Here is a 20,796-nt window from a genome sequence, read left to right as displayed (position 1 = left end):
GATCCTGCTGTTTCGCCGCCTGCGACGCTATCCTTTTTCTGTTCTGTTATTTGGGCACAAGTTCGCCTCATTAAACGTTTAGTTTCTTTAGTTATTCTTCGCCTCATCATTTGTCATCCGTGACTTTTTGGTGGAGGTGCGGGGTATTGCGGATGAGACCGCCGAATATCTCGCTTTTGACACCCCTCATCAGGTGTTATTTGGGCACCTCCACCAAAATGTCACGGATGACAAATGATGAGGCGAAGAATAACTAAAGAAACTAAACGTTTAATGAGGCGAACTTGTGCCCAAATAACAGAACAGAAAAAGGATAGCGTCGCAGGCGTCGATGGCGGCGAAACAGCAGGATCGAACGCTAAGGCGAGACTGACTCCGGCTTGGCACGCGCGGAGCAGCTTTTGTACACGCGTGGGCGTGTACGGCATTCGGCATTCGGCGTAGAAGGTTCGGCGCGTAGAACATTCTAACCTCGAATCGACAAGACGGTTCTCGAATTTACCAGAACATCACATTCTAGTGTCAACAAAGATGCGTAGCCGCGGCCAGGAATCGAACCCTGGCCTACTGCGTGAAAGGCAAGCGCGATAACCGTTAGGCCACGGGCGCGCTGCCTATTAGGTCAGCTGCGCTCGCGGCAATATATCCGTCTGTCCACTATCCCGTAGAATACATTGGGAGCCAACCACAGCAATAAGCTAACAGAAACCTTGAGAATTACGAACTATTTCAAAAGATATGTTCTTTGACCCAGAACTTCGATTGTCTATGACACACTAAACATGATGTTTTCGGCGGCCATAAAAAGAAAGTGATCAAACATGTAGTTCTTCCAGTAATGTAACAGAGACGCTAGCCTCAACCGTACTCTTGGTTGCAACTTGGTGCCCTGGATTCAACCACTGTCAAGCGAGCGAACTTTTCCATTAAATTTGTGTCACTCTCTTCACTTTTTTTTTCTTCTTGTGGAACCGCCGCTTTTGTTTTCGCCTCCTGCGCCCTGCCCTATGCACATTTCCATCTATTATCACTCAAACGAAATAGGGACACTCACTGAGTCGTGGGCGCACGCCCACGGCGTGCTGTGTCGTAGGAAATAGCTATTGCCAATGCTAGGAACGTACTAATCAACAAATCACTAAACAGAGATGGCAGATCGTGGAAGCCGATTATTAGAATGGTTTACTTCAAAAAATAAATTGCACCCCCTCTGAAAAGAATACCCATTTTGCACTGAGCTTCTCTCTAGTTTCACCCGCCCCCCCCCCCCCCCCCCCCCCCCCCCCCCCCGCCAGGTCAAAACAAAAAAGAAAAGCGCTTATTTCAACAACCACTACTGACACCACCATTATCACTGCTATCACTATAATTACTACTACTACTCCCCTCCCCCCACCTCCCCTAACTTCAAACCTAGCTGCGTAGAGGTGAGTAGAGGTAGGTCAATTTAAGCAACGAGTGGGAGCGTGTCTTCTTTTAAATACTTCTTTTTTATCACTTGCCAAATAAGGAGGCTGATGAAGTTATCTGCAATGCCTCAGTTACGCTACCCGATTGAAATGTCCATCGCGGAAAGTTTGGCACTTCGTAGGCTATCCCCCGTGATTACAGTTGTAATTTTTTTTAACGAAATTGTAATTGTTGCGTCTAAGAAAGACAGCCCGAAAGTAGCAAAATCCAATTGTATGGCTAACTCAGATATCTTTAGCGGTTTGATATTGTTCACGGACGGGTTATATCGTAGCCAGTGGATGATGCTCAGCGGTAAATAAAAAATAAAAAAAACCCTAGATGACAAGGCGCATTCTGTATGTTTGTTAAGTGTATGTTGGTTCTCCACACAATGGGGACGAACATGTACTGGTTTGGAAGGACTCGCAAGGTGCGGTTATATTTACACGCTTAAATACACACAAAAACAAGCAAACAAACAAAAACAAAAAAGCATCCGGGAGTCAAGCTGGTGAAAGACTCGCTTAGCTGCGTATTCCTATCATTCTCAAAACAATATGTTTTATATTATTTGGTAGTACTGTTTGTTTGTTTTTGACGTCAAGAAGGCATATAATACTGGGACGATTCTGACATCACCGTGCATCCACGTCGAAAGAGGGGGGGGGGGGGGGGGGGGGGCAACAAAGCAATTAGGGAGATAAACGCAGTTGTCCTTCAGCCCACGTGCTCGCGCACCGCAGGACCGCATGTCCGAGGAGTGGCCTCGAGCAATCAACTCTGCTCAAAAAAAAATAAAAAAAAATGGCGCGACTGTTTTTTCTTTTACCATACTTTCGCAACGGGAGCACGTGCCGTCTTAGTGTAAATATAATCTTGGATCATTTCCTACGCGAGCGCACAAAATCGTGCTTCGATTGATTACGAAGCCAATGTAATAGACCATATGCAAAAAGAAGCGCCGTCTAGTGTATTCATGATCAATTATCAGATTTCCCCCATATTGGGGGGTTCCCGTACCGATGGTTTCGCCCGTTCCACAATAGTCCCGGCAAAATGGAAGTCGTGGAACTAAAATATGATCACTCTATGCAACTCCAGTACGAACCCTTCAGAGACGTCTTCGAGAAATACCGTTCATTGACCTGGATGGCCCAGTTCACTGCTTGAGTGACGACTGTTGCTACATCGTTGCTGAGAATTCCTTTTCCAGAATATTTCGGCCGTCTTTCTTTTCTTCTTTGAACCGAAACTAACCAGCAACCGGTTGAGTATACAAATAAACTGCCCTAATTTCATGAAAACCGAGATTAATGTAGATGCGCCTCGTCCACTACTGGAAGATGCAATAAACCCCCCAATATGGCGGCTCCTAATTGCGTGATGATGATAGCTGGCAAGGATTTTGCATATGGCCTATACATTCGCGCATCACGTCAATTTTATGTGGAGAGCAAGCGTCCGCTTCTTGCGCAAGAGTTGCGCTGACGTCAGCACGACGCGGAACTCTTATTGGCTGATTGCAAAAAAAAAAAAAAAAATAGTGGGTAGACCCTCACAGCATCCACACTCTACAAAAAAGTCTGTGCGTCTACTTTCACGCACAACACTCGGAGAGCCAATCACCGCAAGTCACGGAGGCAGCTCAGCGAATGACGATGCCGAAACATATGTTTAGACCCAACACGCAGTCTGTGTTGTGACATTAAGCAATGCAAAACGTCACTCTTGCATTGCTTAATGTCACAACTCAGACTGCGTTTTTGGATCTAAACATATGTTTCGGCATCGTCATTCGCTGAGCTGCCTCCGCGACTTGCGGTGATTGGCTTCCGAGTGTTGCGCGTGAAAGTAGACGCACATATTTTTTTTAGAGTGTATAGCACTAAGATGTACTCACTACTTTTTATTATTTTATTTTTTTATTTATTTATTCAGTCGGCCAATAAGAGCTCCGCGTCGTTCGGACGTCACGGCGACTCCTGCGCAGTGTGTAAGATAGACAGGTGGGGAAACGAGAGCCAAATGAGCGACCAAATTGTGTCCCCCTCGGTTTTCTCTTTTTCTGTGGCGCCATCTATGTGGAGCACCGCGAACTCTCACTTCGGGTGGGCGACCGGTGGCGACCGGCTAAACTGACGGAGATGATTTCTCGGGGATTTTCAATGAAAGAATGTCGTGCTCTCGGTTTATTTTGCGCACTCTCCCATAAAGTTCCATGCAAATTCGATTCCAATTTGTTTCTCTTGCCGCAGCGCCATCTGTCGCAAATGGGGGTACCCGCAAGCAGACGAGTACACAATCCGGTCACGGCGCTGCGATAGGCTTCCATGTAGGGTGCCTACATGTCTGTCTGTCTCAGGGTGAAGACATCTATTGTTTCAATGAATGTGCCAGCGCGTGACACTCTCGCGCACTCGGTGCGTGACTTGGGCGATAAAATGGCGCCTATGCATTACCCAAAGCTGCGCGCTCGAGCTGAGTAACACCGTATTGCGCGCACTTCAAAATGCATAAAAAAACGATTGGGCGTGAAAATGGCTGAGATGTCACCACTCAAGCAAAAGCGCGCGTGTGTATGAAGGCACTCTACTTCCATGGGCCGTTTCCCCACCTGTCTATCTTACGCCCTGCTCCTGCGCAGGAAGCAGACGACTTGCTCCCCGCACACCCCCCCACTTTCACTTCAAGTCCGACCGTTGCCGACGCCACGATACGACGCATCCAATAGAACAGCGCCAAGACTGCAGCGTCATGGCGCCTGTCGTCTTTAGGCGTTTGCCGTGACTAAAGCAATCACGTAGATTAAATACACCACGATACTACGTTTTTCTTTTCTTTCTTTTTTTGTGCGTGATTGGTTTAGCCGGTGATAGCGACCCAGCGACAACGAGAGCCATGACTAAACACTTTTGGAGCCGCTTGATTGGCCCTATAGGATCGTAGCATCATCTGCAGCCGGACTTGATAAAGTGAAGCGCAGTAAAGAGCTTTCTAATAATCGCCCTCTGGGCGATTATTGGATAGGTCTTTGTATACTGGGCTGTGGAAGGCGTTCTGAGCATGCGCAGTGACTCTCTTCTGCGAAATAGGAGACGCCGCTCACGCGTGCACAACCCAGTAACTCAGAAATTTCTGCCTGAGTGATAGGCGATAGGAAGATCTAAAACGACGCAAAGGAAAACTTGTATTGCACACACAAGTGTGTCATATACTTAAAAAAAAAGTATCGGGAGCACACTTGTTTACGCTTTTTTATTTTGTTTTTCGAAGGTTTCGATTTGTCGCTATGGTGTCCGACAAGAGCGTGAATTTATAGAGTACAAGAAGCACGATACGAGAAATTAAATAATGCGTGGTAAAACTGACGTAGTCTAATAATAGATTTTTGTCTCCTCCGTTCGAATCGTATAATATGCTGGACGATAGTGCGTACAAAAAGGTGCCCGTGGAATGGTAGATAAAATATTCGAGTAAATAGGGGCCTTCAAAGGCCGACGACCATACTCGATATTCTGCAAGGCAGAAGATCCTCCTCACGATGAGAGAGGAGAAAAGAGGCAACGGTGAACAGGGAAGAAGGGGGGGGGGGGGGGAGAGAAAAGGAAGTGAGGGAAAAGTGGAAAGCGCGAACTGGTCGTCGGTCTTTAAGCCGACAAAAAATAGAAACATCATATTGTTGCGAATAAGCCGCTACGGATAAAGAAATAAACTTGATTATAGTCGCTGATAGTTTAAGAAACGAGGGCGTGGCGAGTCCCTATACTCTGTTTCACCTTATGATGTACCGCAGGAAATGCTACAAGCGCGAGCTCCTTGCTCAGGGCACAGTCTTGGCGGCACAAGCTCTCGTGCATTAAGGGCAGCTGCCAACGCTATGAGCTCCCGCTCCTAGCCTTCGCTGCGGTATAACATAAGGTGAAACGGAATATAGCATATCACTACGGTTCCGTAGCCAATTAGGTTCTTGCTATTGAAGGAACCCACCTAGATTGCCTCAGTTGTGGAACTCCCGCGGCGGGGGATACCCTCAGTCAGTTCGGTTCGACTCCCGTCGTTTGAAACGCCACCTAGATTTTAGTTTCAAAACTATGTGTTCGAAAGAGTACGGTGAAACGCCATCTAGACGCTTAGCTTCGACACATAGGTATTTCATAATTCCATAGAATACACTGCATATACCACAGCAGCCGTGCCCCCAGAAACGTCATGACCCTCTCCTCTGGGACAAGCCCAGGGGAGAGGGTCGCGCAACTAGCGTCTATTGACAGCTCCGTAACTTAGCTAATCTAGTAAAGTTGAAGCGTTGCACGTGACGTCGTGGCACCACACCAGTCGCCGTTGCTCAGTACCAAGCTGCTGTGCCCGTACTTTCTGCAGCATACGTTTGATGTATGCTGCCGATGGCACGGGCGCAGGAGCATGGTACGGAGAAGTGGTGGCTGACGTGACGTCAACGCAAGCTATGTATAGTAATTCCCTAATCACCTAACTGGTTTCAATAGTTCGCGTAAAGTGAAAAAGGCTAAGACAAAAACGGATTAACCAAAAACAAGAAAGCCGCATGGGATGGAAATTTGCTGATTATAAATCGTTTTCTTTTCTTTTTAATGAGGTCACGTAGATATAACAGTAGGATTTTGTTTTTCAGACTACCACAGCTAAAACAGGAACCAGAAAAATGTGAATCATTCAACTGAAAATCAGACTAATCAAAAGATCGTGCAATATATTCGGTTCCCGTTGAAGTGACAACTGCCAGCAACAATTATTCCACATCTAAAACAGCATTTGTATTGGCTAACTCAGGTCCCTATCCATAACCGGACTAGGCGGAAGCAGAAAGACACCAAAGATAAACTAAAGTGCTTTCTGCTCAAAGGCGTCACTATATTTTTTGTTTCTTGTCTCTATGTGTTAACCGTTCTTCCTAAATACCCACCAGATAATCGTGATGCACTTTCTTCCTAAATATTTCATTCGTTTCCATTTACCATCTCTAAGCCGCCGCGCATGTCTAAGCACAGCAAAGTTCGTTTTTGACCGCCAATATAGGCTCGAATTCCGCAAATATTGAAAGTGAGCGCAATCAGTAAAGGTATAGAAACAAACGGAAATTTCAATAGGAAATCATAACAAAGGAATCGATTTAGGGCGCCATTAAATTGAAATAATTTTTCTTTACTTCTTTTACACATCTAATTCGATGCCGGCTATTGCTTTTAAATTCTAAAACGTGTCGTCGCACAGCACAGAGGACGTTCATAACAACGGAGGACGTTCACAGCACCTAGACATCTGGCTTTTGAAAAATGTATATATCTCAAACACCAAAATCCTTGCAGGTCTGCAGATGCGAAAAACATGTAGTATTCCAAACAATGCAAGCCTATCTCGTCTCAATTCAATTGGAGTGCACTTATAGATAGATTAAGAACTAAAAAAATGGACTGTGCTTTCATTCATTCATTGTTTACGAAGACTCTCAGGATCGGTACTGCAAAAGTGACAGATATTGGTTTAAAACCTTGGTTGTAGAAGTATCTTTAACCGGTGTCTGACTTTATGCAGAGTTTCTAAATTGCGCGTTAAATACCTAAATAGCACCAGGATTCGTAATTTTTTTAACTGCTTTTTTTTAGAAAATTTCTCCTTCGTTTTTACTACAGCAAGATATAACTTTCAGTTTATCATTGAATTTCGTAATGTCATATATGTTTTCACTGTCGTCAGCCCTGTATCTCTTCGTGCTGCTGTAGCTAAGAGCTTTGACAAGGCAGCCCTTCTTTCAGAATACACACACTCCAGACACTTGAAAAGGCCTCACCAGCACATTCAGGTCACAAACATATATATAACATATAACAGCCACAAAAGTGCACTGTCACAATCTACGTTGAGGGTGTCCCGTTTTTCTCCGTCCCCATAATGCCGCCCAGTGAAGTAGGTACACCTCTGGGATCAGAGCACTAGTGGGGATAGATGCATTACGGGAAAACTCAGGCACGGACAGCGCTGCGTCCGTTCTACCTCTTTGTATGGTCCTTCGTCTTTTACGCTGTTTTTAATCCCGAAGTATCTCGCACACTCTCAAGAAAAAAGGGTGTAAAATGGTGCATCGTTACATCCTTTGTCCCATATAGTACACCCCAAAACTTAAATTCGACGTACAGCGCCCTACAGTAGAACAGACGGCCCGAAATTTTACGAAGGGCTTGATAGCCGTGTGGTACAACTGATTAAAATAGCTAATGTACGTTTTACCGACAACAACAAGAAAATAATCGGGGTTTTCTTGGCCCTACTGCAAAAATTCGGTTTTTTCTTGATGTGGTCTTTGATACGTACTTTAGCTATTTAAAAAGTTGTACCACACGGCTATCAAGCCCCTCGTAAAATTTCGGGCCGTCTGTTCGACTCTAGGGCGCTGTATATCGAATAGAAATTTTGGGGTGTATTACATGGGGCAAAAGGGTGTAACGATACACACCTTTACACCCTTGTTTCTTGAGAGTGTACCAACTCGCCGAAGTCTCAACTTTAGCTCCAGACACGGTTTTGGAAACTAGAGAGTGCGGTACCAGTATATTATGACAGCATGCAAAGTCTTGAAGCAATGAAGGGTACGAAGTGAGCTTCCCTGGAACCTGAGATATTTCAAGACTCTTACTCCTCTGACTCCGGAGTGCCGTAATACTCCCGGGGCTCGGCAAATCTTCAGACGGCACCAAGCAGATCTGAACATATTTGGTTAAAGTCAAGATATCGGGATACGTACGATATGTGAGGGACTTCCGATCCGTCTACGAAGCGTAAAAAAAATCGAAAATCCTTATTAGTATAGGTTGAACAACGTATCCTCCTAATAGAGCAGCTCAAAAGTTTTCTTTGGATGTTGGAGAGGCTAGAGAATGTTTTTAGTATGTGTTTTTTTTTTTTTATGGAGACGGCAATATCTCTTGATACAAAGTACGGTTAAATAATGTAGCGATCCTAAAAGGACTAGTCAATTAGTTCATGGGAGTGTATTGTGACATGTTTGTTTTGTCTGCGTGTCGGTCCGGAGTGAGCTTTCGGGTGTCACTTTGCTCCTAGACCCAATGACAACTCGCGGGTATTTTCGAGCAGGGCTGCACTCACGGGAAGGTAAATAGATTGACCGCGAGGGAAAAGGAAGGCTTGGGCTCTAGGGTTTCGAATGGTGATACAGCAACAGTTTGTACAAACACAGAGATACTCTGGTCAAAAAGAAAGTATCTGCGTACAGTTACTGAAGCATCTAATAGTGCTACAAAGGAGTAAAAAAAAAAGGTGATGTTTTAATGTTTCAAAAGATTCGAAAAAAAAAGGTTTTCGCCGTATTTTACGGTCTAAAGTCCAAACCCGGTCCATAGCTCGCAGAGGAAAATCAGTAGTCAGAAACATAAGTTTATGCTTAGATAGGCAGCATCCGGTGCATAGTCCGAACGTAAAAATTACAATTCATTGCACACCTTGACAAATGCCTCTGCATTAGCTCACAAAGATGGTTGTATCATACATAAATCAGGATTAATATACTCCGTTATTTATAAAATCCTTCACGTCTTGTCACAGTAAATGACCTAAAAAAATTCTTGTATAATCGGCACCTGTTGATAGTCCGCTTTGGTTAGAATTTTAACGTGTAAACATGTATAGTCCGCGGACTTTAGTCCGGAAAATATGGTATTTGAGTGTCTCGGCTTTAAAATAAAGGGATGTATATTATTTCGAGAGATGAACTTTGGTGTGATTGAAAAATTATTTCGCCACAAACCGTAATAATTTGTCTTTTTCTATTATGGGACCGGCATTTTCTTATTTGAATTCATATTGTTCCATTCCTTACAAGAGTTTGTCGCAGAGTTGTGAGGCCCACACCTTTCTAATCCTTTTTAAATCACAGAAATTCAAAATATAAGAGAAACAAATAATGCATTAAGGAGGAGTTGATGATTGAAAATCTCCGTAGAGTTTGTTTTCATTCAGAATGCCTGATATTTTTCCTAAAGCATGAAGGTCGACTAGCTAAGAGGTAGGGAGCAGCTAAATATAAATCTTCTGGGAAGCCTCACACAGGCCGACGACGTTTTGCTTTGAGACTTACAATGTCTTAGTCAAACATCGGCTGCACCAGTCTAACACTACACTGGGGCGTTTCTAATGCTTCTTATGTCGAACAGTCATGCGCATCAAAATTATAAACAAATCATATTAGACAAGTGATCTCTTGAAGGGACTCAAGTAATGTTCTAAATACGGGGATATAAGGTTTTTCATCTTTGCACAATTACGACGCGTGTTTGAAAGGTAATCTCAGATTTATACCTTCTGCTGGTCCCTGGAAACGTTGGTCTGATCTCCCTTTGTATGAACATCTACGCAGTTTTGAAAACGCACATTTCCTACTGCTGTTCATGATGATAGCAATAGAACAGCGAAATAACGCTGCTCATTTGCAGGGATCATGGAGATGCTATGGTACATTGGCCACAAACCTTGGCGTCAATGTAGATGATGAGTGGCAGGAAGAGAAGTGGAACGAGCAGCAACACGGCCAGCTTCCATAAGCACAGCAGGGCCGTGATCAATTTTCGGACGATGATTCGCGACATTGTCTAGCCCGTGCACGTCGTCCCGGTATCCTCCAGTGGGGCACAGCGACTACAGTGGCAACGGCGAAGGGGACGAATGCGGGGGATCGGCGTGAGGACGACCGGAGACTCCATCGAACGGAAAGAGATGCTCCAGGAGCTGCGCTATATATCCCGTAAAGTCAAGCTCCACTAGACATGCGCAGAGCGACCCTTCCGACCTCTTCGATTGTAAAGCAGAGAGAGCAGATTCTCCGAGGCCTTATCGTCCCGTCCGATAGCCCGAATGCCCTATCGCGTTGCGAGGAGCGGTAAGATGGAAAGACGCAGAGGCTGCTGCGAGTTTGGACAAGACAACAGGTCGTGCGACGCTTTCTTTTTAACAACCTGGCACCTGTCGCCGCTTTGAAAGCGACTCGATAAAACCTGGTGGCGGCTAGGTATTTGCCATTATCGAGGTTCCTCCTTTTCGTGCCAGAGTAGATTACACGTAAAAAAGTAGAGAGAACTCGATAAGTAGGCAACTGTCTTACCAGATTAGACTACTTTTGAGAAAGATGGGAGTTCTGAAAGACCACGCAGAGTCATCAGACCAGACAATAACAGAAGAGGCACCAACCATCACGGATAGATAATGGCACTGGAAGATGCCGTGGTCAAGATAATGGTAGGAGGGACGTTTAGTTAACTTAATAAACATTATGTTGACACGGACATTGCGTTGCATGACGCAGTGTCACATGACACCATGGCGTCATGGTGTCACGTCGCGTCACGGTGTAGGTCACGGTATCAGGAGACGTCGCAACGTCACCTGATACCGTGACGCATGACGATCACCACATCACAACATGACACGTGACGTCATCAGCATAATGCCCGTCACACCGATGACATCACGTGAACACCGTACGCTGAATTTAGATGGATTTACGTCCTGCCAACTTTAGCGGGACGTAAATCCGCTACATTTGGCGTGTGTGTGTGTTTGTTTTTATGACGGTCTTTTTTGTGACGGTTTGTGACGGTTTTCCGCAGCGCAACCGTTGTTTTTGACGTTACTCACACTTTCCATGGGAATCCCAGCCCTTGAGTGCGCCATCTATAGTAGCAACTGGGTCAACTATTTTAAGCTGCCATGTTTGGCCGTGAACTGTCAGCGGGTTCATTGGCTTCTTTCTGCAGGGTACAATCACGCGCTTCGCGAAGCAAGCGACACCCAAAAGATGGCAACCACAAATGTAGCTACAAATATGAAGTGTAAAGGGTCATTTGGCTTACGGCACCAAAGCCCGGGTTGTGAAGTGGAAGTTTGCGCTTCAGGTGTCTTTTATCTCTCCTGCTGCTTTTGATTTCTCCTGCTATTTTTTTATTTGCTCTGGTTTTCCACCAGAGGCTTAGCCGGAAAGGTTGCGGAGTGCGTCAACAAGCCAATCCCTTCACTCTGACTGGCCTGTTGTCATGGACGCCAGATCGCCTGGTTTATTGGGCTGATAGAGGCTTACGTAAGCACGCCTCAGTGGTTCACGCACTATAGCCTTTAGCCGGCTTCCAGACTTTCTTAGGCTTCGCAGGTAAGCAAATATGGAAGCCAGCCAAAGGCTAGCGCGTCAATTATTGGGGCGTGTTTAGCTAATCCGTGGTCTTCTCTCCTCTCTACCTTCGTAAACCAGGCAATGTGACGTCCAGAAACACGCGCCAATCAGAGTGCCGAAATTTGCCTGTTGATTTACTCCACAAGCTTTTCCGAAAATGCCTACCGAAGTGCTTCAGCGTGAGAAATACAATGATTGACGCTAAAGCCCAGAGGTGAGCGGTCGCACTGTTTGCGACTATCCCACCTCTCCAGTGTAACAAGCGGCGAGATTATAAACGAAGCTGATTTCAAACAAGTGATACCAGAGCACATAAAAAGCACCCACCAAGAGCCCCTGCACTCTCAAAAAAAGGGTATCACCTTACACCCTTTTGTTCCATATAATACACCCCAAAACTTCATTTCGACGTACAGCGCCCTAAAATCGAACAGACGGCACCAAATTTTACCAGGGGCTTGATAACGGTGCGATATAACTTATTAAATTGCTAAAGTGCGTATCGTATCAAAGACCAAAGAAAGAAAACACGGAGCTTTTGCAGTACGGCCATGAAAACTCCGATAATCTCTTTTGTAATCAATAATACGTACGTTAGCTATCTTAATAAGTTGTACCACACGGCTATCAAGCCCCTCGTAAGCTTTGGGGCCGCCTGTTGGATTATAGGGCGCTGTACGTCCAATTGAAGTTTTGGGGTGTATTATGTGGGACAAGGTGTGTAATAATAAACCTTGTTTTCTGAGAGTGTGGACTCGAACCCCAAAATACACATAGCCCCAAATGGCTGCTTGGCCATGAGGGCTTTGACGGCAATGCCAAGGCAAACGAGCTCGCCCGAGAAAGTCTTCAACCGGGTTCTTTGATACCTTAATAGCCAGCAACCTACGACCCCATCCAACACAGGAAAAGGCTACACTCGGAAAAGAATCACACTCCCCCGACTCTAAGACGAAGATACCTTTGGGTCAAATCCCTCCACACTCCTCACGAGACAACTGCCTGTCGCTATAAGGAGCGCATAGACAGGTACCCTCTTCACAGAGCACTACAAACATTACATCAACGATCTACCCGGGACACCCAGGTGTCCAAACTGCGGGGAATATCTAAACAACAAACAGGCCTTCTGGGAATGCCCAGCTACGAAGAACACACCACTCTAAGACAACGGTCGCGCCGCGGAAAACCGTCACCCGCTAGACCATCCACCTAAGGTCCCTTACATCCACCTATAGAGGATTGGACTGCCCCCCAAAATGGCCCAGGCTGCATGGACCGCGCTAGCAGAACTGGTGAACAAAGTCCTCGGGGAAGGGGGTTGATCAGCGAAGCCTCGGAATAGAGGCATTAGGAAATAATGTTTTCGCTCTCTCTTTCTTTCCCTCTCACTCAAGCTAGTGAACTTGCAAGTAAAAAATACCATGTCTAAATTTTTGTCAGCGTCCTTTTTTCGGATCACACAAAGGGGCAGTGGTCATAGAACTCAATGACCTCGTCAGACATGAGCCCTTTACGATTCCAATTCCTTGCAGACGTCCATTCCGCGAACGAACCCCAAATTTAATGTCTTAAACAAAGAAAAAACAAAAAAGAAATCTCTCTTACTGTTAGTGAGCAAAGGCTACCGACTAAGACTAGTGTAATTTTGGATGTTCTAAGCATAGCTCAGAAATAAAAAGAGTGAACGAACCAACTTCGGGCACTTTCACACACCGCCTTTTATAATCAGCAGCTGCTCTCAACTACTTGACAGATAAGCGTTGTAAATTTCTAGCGAGGGCATAGGAGGACATTGTATCGCTGTAACGCTATCACAAGTTCCTCTTCTTTCAGCTAGCCAGAAAACAAATCAGGCTTCGGTATAAAAACACCGTTTTTTTCTATAGTGCCCAAGTAAAAATGCTAATTATTTGAACAAACATATCATATACCTAATAGAAATCGTAGTGCTATAGTGTAGAACTTAAAAATCCCGATTCGACTTTTTTTTTTCTAAACATTGCTTTTTATTTTAAACAAAACAGACGTAGCTCAGACTGCAATCAAACTGTTAACGTTTGTTAATGTTGCAGAACCCATTTCAAACTATATTATAATGAAAATTGTTTTTTGTTTACATCTGGGCATTGTGAGACGAAATACTTATCAGTACGTTTTCATGGACGTAATCAATTCTGTGATATGTTTTTCACGTCAGTGGTATTTATTAGAAACTTAGATCTTGCCCCATATTTGTTAAAAAAAAAAACACGAAATAAATTGTTGAGGAATCTTAATTTAACCAATTTCATGTTCGTCCTTCAACTTTTTTCAGCAACTGATATATGTTACAGAATGACTGAATGTCAATATTGGTCAGTATGTTTTCAGTGTATTCTTTGGACTAGAAATAATTAAATAAGCGGGAAATTAAAACCATGCTGGGTGCCCCCAAAATTACTTAATGGGTTTATATTTATTTATTTATTTGTTTACTGTCAGGGCCACAAGCGTTACATAAAAGAGTAAAATACACAAGCAAAAAAAAAACAACTAGAAAGATAAAAAAATACACAGTAAAAAGGTTATACGGTAGTTAGGGCTTCTTTAGAAAAAAAGGTTAGTTATGGCAGTACCAAACCGCGTACTATCAGAGATTTCGGCGGTGGGTCCGGGAAGGTGATTCCCCATTGCTGAGATGCTAGGAATAAAAGAGTCATGAAAATGTTTTGTGCGACCAGATGGAATGCCAACTTTGTAATGGTGATCGATGCGTGCTGAAATATAATGTGGGACTGTTAGTAGCCTTTCTTTCTGAATTCAATCGTTATGATAAATCTTTTAAAACAAGCATAGACGAAACAATTTTCAACGTTGTGAAAAGGGAGGTAGCGATAACCTTGTTTTTGTTGCAGCCACACTAGATGTACGATGATAGTTGGACAGTAGAAAGAGGATAAACAAATCTGAGACGTCATGAAAAACTATAATAACACGATGAAGTTCAGCGCATTTCTTTTTCTCATAATTGAAAGCATATGTCGAAGTCGCAACAGGGGGTTACAGTGAAACGGATTTCTTCACATCATGTGCCAAGAATATCAAAACATGCGGCATAAATCTTTATATATTTGTTTTAATGCCGAGTGGATAACTGTTGTTACTAGAATAGCGTCGACCCATGCATTTCGCAACCAAGGTGTCAGAATTCATAATTCGTGTTATTGCCAGTAGAGAGTCTAGCTTCAAGAGAATGTCCAACCCAAGCCTTGGTTAGCTTTTGTAATTTAAAGGCGGATACCTCTTACAAATATATTGGTCTTCTTGCGTATTTTAAGACAGTAAACTTATTTTTCAGTGCCTCCAAGCAGCGACACAGCATGGGGTGATGGTACGAAGATGTACGCTTGTTTCGCCGGTGTGCGGATAACAAAAGCTCGGTTTACAAGGAACATCTGCATATTGCTACGCGTCACCAGCGAATTGAGATCGGCTCACCAAGATCGGAGGAGTCAAGGAGAAATTGCTCATTTCACGGACCAACATGGTGACCATACGGGGAGCTTGGCGCTACTTTCCCCGGATCTAGTGACTTTAGTTTCCGCAACAATGGTTGGCGGTACTTGCAAAAAACGCTTTTATCGAGGAACTTGACACAATGCAGACGCAACGCGCCGATCTTCGAATGAGGCATGGCATCCAATTCAAGGAGTAGCTTTGCACGCGACATATGAAGCACGGATGTCCCGGGGTCTAAGTTTGAACTAGATCTGGGCCACAATTTTAATCGTTTGATTAATAAATTGATCGGTTTCCTAAATTTAAAAAGATCAAAATTCTTTTTTGTTTTTTGCCTTTCTTTAAAATGTATACAATTTCAGATTTTAAACCAATTTCGATGTGTACTTGAGAACAGCCAATAGACAACCACACTCACAAATTATTACTTCAGCCGCAGAAGCAAACAGTTTCGGTAATATTTTCCGGCAACAGGGAACTCCTTTGATTGTTCACAATAGTCGCAGCTGCGCTAAACCGACAATCGCATGGCGTTGAAGTGGCTGGGACACAAATAACCTTCTCCACTTGTTTCGAGTTACACATTTCGCCCCTGCAGTTTACTTTAGGTCAAATTTTCACCTAAAGTTTGCCTTCGTACAGCTGTGCTCGTACACGTCTGCGTGGTGAAAGCGTTAAATTTTTACTTGTTTTGCTTGTCAAAGTTTAACCGAATAACTGGGTAAATATTGAATCGCGATTAAACTATTCATTGATTATTCGGTAGGTTATTTGATCAAGTGCCCAGACGTAGTTATAACGCAACGTAAGAAAACATAAGCAAACAACCCTGTGTGAATGCATGGACCTTTAGCACCATGTGAGGTCGTCGTAGAAGAGAGTTAAATCATGATTTCAATTATAAAGCCTGAAGCACATGTGAGCAAGAACCGCATCGCGTCGCGCCGACGCTACGACGTGGTGCAATGCCGTGTCGCCCTGCATGAAGTTTGCTGTGGTTATACGCTGCTTGGCGGCGCGATGCGACGCGATATTTCCTCACATGTGTTTCAGGCTTTTGCCTGCTGATAACGCCATAATCGGTAAAAAAAAGAAAGAAAGAAACCTTACCACAGAAATGCCCTTGCTCAAGCCAACACTGTAAAAGTTTACTGTCTGATACTGCTGTTTTTTTAAACCAAAGAAGCAAAAATTAATCAGAAGGAAAAAGGCATAATGAGCGTTTGGCCTATCTTTAGCGCACGTCTCGGGAAAGCGGTTTATTATATTCGTTTCCTGAGTACCCAATATGAGCCACTACGACTGTTTTTGTTGCCTCGCCGTGATGCCCAGTCACTGTGTTTTAGACATAACACTCGTCGCGAGCTGTCTACGAGTGGAGCAAGGTTGAAAGTTGAAGAATCCCTGTACGATGGCGGACAGAACAGAATCGGCGCGGTTAGAAAGCTGAAGCCTTAAAAAAAATGTATGCCATGTTTATCTTAGAGTAAGGGGAAATAAACTCCACCTCGTCGCCGCTGTCATATGCAGTTCGAGGCTTGCACCTTTCGTGGTGTCGGAACATGGCCGCAGCATTGAAGCAGAGACCATACTTCGACTCATCCTACGATGGACTAAAGGCCAAAGCCGCGGGCTGCCAGGTCCAATCACGTTCGAGGCTAAACTATGACATGCTTAGCGTTGGTTAGGTTTGAACGAATAATGCTCCGAATCCAAAACGCTGCGTCATTTTTATAGCTTCGACACTCCAAAGAGCCAGTAAGCCGCGGCTTTCTTTGCAATGCAAAATTGTTGAGTCACTCATTGCTCGATCCGAACCACTGTCGGCCCATTCCCATCGGTGATTCGAGGCGCGGGCACCGATACGTGCATCGAAGCGAAATACCGCACAATGTCTAAGTGGCTCGTGATTGGGTCTGGCGGTTCGTAGCTTCTGCCTTTAGTCCATCGTAGGGTGAGATGAAGTATATAAGCTCCGCCTTCAGCGCGAGCTTTCTTCCCTTGCTAGCACAAGTGTGAACGCGCAGGCACGCGCCATCAAAGCTCTGCGGAAGCCAGCGAGCTCGCGCTGAAGGCAGAGCCCCCTTTAACGCTCTTCTAGCGTCAGTTTCTTTCCTTTCGCAGAACTGTCTGTGATTCATGGCAAGAACGAGGAAGAAGCGCGAGAAAATATTTGAACCAAGAATTCTCTATGTCAGGAACAGTATCAGCGCACCTTCTCCTGAACTTCTGAGGCTCAAATTTCAGCCACCCTTTAAAAAATGGCGCAAGTGCGCGTCGTCCGCTACAACGTAAGTCCTTTTATATATTTGCGACAATTAGTGCGCTTTAAAATATTACAATCATGTAAAGTGATTTTAATTGGGACCAGAAAAGCTCTAATTATAAAATCGTTCTTTAAATTGCCACCCTCTTCTCTGAAACCAGGTTCTTGCGTACAGAGTCGGGCTTCAAAATAGTCCCATTATTTAAAATATATTTTTAAACAAATCTGAATATAAATACAACCAAACCAGCACTAGAGAAAAGCAGCCTAGTTCGTGTAGCATAATTTTTGTTTTATTTATATCAGATACTAGAATGCCATTTGAGGAAACCAAGAACGCATGACGAGAATATTTTGAAATTTTATCATAATCGAAAAGTGTTTAAAAACAACAACAAAAGAACTGCTGGCGTTGCACCTTTAATATTTTTTTTTTATTCTGAGTTTCCATGTTTACGAGGAGCATTCCCTTAAAGGTCGTTGCTGCGTTCTGATGTGAAACTGACTTACGACACTCCAAAATTGTATGAAATAAACACTTTTTTAATAAATATTTAAATAAAGTGATTGCACTAATTGAGAAAAAAAAGTAAGTACAGAACCACACGAGTCCTTCTATTCATTTAAAACCATAACAACGCGACTTGAATGCATTACAAGTCTAGAAACTTATAATGCGTAGAGGCACGTTTTCGAAAATATCGAAACTTGCACTTTTTTTTTTTATTGTGAGTTAAGTTTTGACAAATTCATGTCACATTCTGCACTTAGCCACTAATAATAAATTAACTATTTATTTGCAAAAAACAGAAAAAAAACAAAAAAACGAAGTATATGGCAGGTGCACAGACGCGACATTTGCACGGCTGCCACCGGTCTCATGGTTGGCGCCGTGGGACTGCCGCTTTAAAGGGGCAACGAAATTATCTTGCAACGTCCTCCCCTAGCTTTTGTCCTCAACTCAAAAGTGAAATGAGAAGTCACGTGGTCGTGACGAAGTATTTCACTTGACCCGGAAGTTCTCCTAGCCGTCTCAGGATCGGCCGGTTTGACCGTCCGTGTGTTTTGCGTCTGATGCAATCGTCGATAAGTGTTGAGCTACAGCGAAAGCCCTCCCAGCCTTCTTTTTGCCGATGTGTTCGGCCTTTCACGACTGCCCAGTCCGATTGATTTTACTTTCGTTGAAGTAAATAAGCGTAATGTCAAATCGTCAACTTTGACGGTGTTGGTTGCGGAATGCGACGACTCCAAATAACTCCAAGCACACCATAGAACTCGACATTCTCAAGTGATGATCAGTGCCGTCACGACGCTCATTGGCCACGACGCGAATTCAAATTTTCGTAGAACGGATTGATTGTTGACGAGCCCATACGGTTCGGCTGATGTGTTTGAGTACCGCGGATGTGTCACAGTATAGGCCTGTTCGATTCGCCTGAACTGGCACATTCGATTCAACCGGAAGTTGCACGGCCCGCTGCGCTGGCGCGTTCAATTGACCCCAGTTCTGAACGAGTCCATACAAAGTTCTTCAAAACCTTGCACCGGCTCCGGAGTCTGCCATTTCTCGGAGGTCTTGCTTGAATGTCTGTCTATGTTTAACAATAACGCCGAGACGGAGGTTACATATACTCTCATCGATGAAAATAATGCACCTGGTGGACGCGGCAGCGAGATCCTAACAGAAGGTAGGAATTGGCTTGAATATGGGGGGGGGGGGGGGGGGGGGGATATTTTGACAGCGTCTTACGCACCTGCTCGACCAGGTGGTAAGAGTTAAAAAATTGCCTTACGTAAATTGTTTCTTTTTTATTCTACATGGTACTATGTTGATATTATTTTTAAAATACACAGGAAAAGTATTACAATCTTGCTAGCCTCCGCCTTCAGAAGCTCTTGGATGCAAACTGATGATTCAGACATATTGCAAAGGTCTTCAATTTCGTACATTGGCACTCGCACGCCCCCGTAGCTGAGCACAATACTTTGTGCTTTTTTTTTCTTCTCCTGTGTGATTTGTGCCGCCCACTAAGAGGCCTGGGAAAAACCTTCGAGAATCGACATTGGCTTCGTAGTTCCACGAGGATAATTTTTGAGCATCAGAATAAACGCTTTAACTTGGCGTCAAAGTGAAGGTTGATAATTGCTTTTGCAAAGGCGATGCTCCCGCCGAGCTTTCGTCTTCGAAAGGACCCCTACCACGCGCTGCCGCCAATAACTCCAGACGCGAAATCATCTTGGTGCCGTGAACCCATTTTCGAAATGCGAAACTCGAGAGTCTTGTATGGTACCCAGTATTGGCCGTGTTTAGATAAGATCATGCACGCGAGACCGGCCGTATTTTATGTTTTTGATAACTTTTTATATGTTACTCCTCAACATGTGTACGAAACGTAATTAAAGAAATGTTTGCAAACAACGTCATATTTTAAGATATTTTTTTTAGTGCACCTGTACGGCATATTTGATTTTTGAAGTTTTTGTTTATGTCATGCTTGGTGACATATAGGCAAACTACAAAGATAAGAAATCTAAAATATTTTACACTTATATCAGAAAATGGGTACTATTGATTTCAATATCGACAGCATTGTGGAGGTTATATATTGCTTGCGTCAAAAATGCATAAACATGGCTCCTTTGACGTTTTGTCACTAGATATCGGAACCGTGGTCTAAACAAAATTAATAGCTACAGCATTAACATTCTTGCTATGTATACTTATTAATATGTTCTTTCGAATGACATATAAATCATTGATTTATCTAAAAGAACTCAATTGTTATGTCGCGCCAAACTGAAAAAAGTTAGGAAACTGAAAAAAAAAATCTTGACACCTATAGCGATAGTTCTTCACAATACCCTTGTGTTTATTCACATGTTGCGTCATTTTGTTTTGTTCCCTTCAAAGTTATAGCGTTGCAAAGTATACCTACCTTCTACGCCGGCATTTCGCCCAATGCCACAGGCAAGATTCTAGTTTGATTAGGTGTATTTTAAGACCATATATATTTTGTGCTGTATTCGGGTATTTGGCTCAAGTTCAGTTATTCTATTAATGTCTCGTATTTTGTATTTATTTAACCAATAAATCTGTTTTGCCCTTTAAAGTTAGAAGTTCTACGACCTTTATCCGACTTTTTTCTAGTTATAATCGCTATCTACTACTGTTATTTTACAGAAAGTAGTACACAAGTAGTAACAGTGGTGCAAAGTATATGAAAACATTTATATCGATATTCGCAATGAAGTGGGAAGGCTTGAGCAGTTGGGCTTTGTTTAAAATTGAATTACTGTACACGACTTAATTTTTGCGAGTATACCTAATTTCCCCAATTTCGCGAATCGCCTCCAAATCACAAGAAAT

At 43.7% G+C, this 20,796-nt stretch overlaps 1 protein-coding gene across 1 annotated transcript in view; it reads right to left on the bottom strand.

Moving 5' to 3' along the window:
• LOC8031226 (solute carrier family 13 member 5-like) overlaps positions 1 to 10,088 on the bottom strand; it is a 53,154-nt gene extending 43,066 nt beyond the window's left edge. Inside the window, exon 1 of the mRNA XM_029991326.4 lies at positions 9,972 to 10,088. Within this exon, the coding sequence (XP_029847186.3) occupies positions 9,972 to 10,088 (117 nt within the window). The remainder of the gene's footprint in view (positions 1 to 9,971) is intronic.
• Positions 10,089 to 20,796: the final 10,708 nt, after the last annotated feature.

Source organism: Ixodes scapularis, unplaced genomic scaffold, assembly GCF_016920785.2.
Source record: "Ixodes scapularis isolate PalLabHiFi unplaced genomic scaffold, ASM1692078v2 PGA_scaffold1__304_contigs__length_218370807, whole genome shotgun sequence".
NCBI lineage: Eukaryota > Metazoa > Arthropoda > Arachnida > Ixodida > Ixodidae > Ixodes > Ixodes scapularis.
This window is presented reverse-complemented; position numbering and strand designations above follow the sequence as displayed.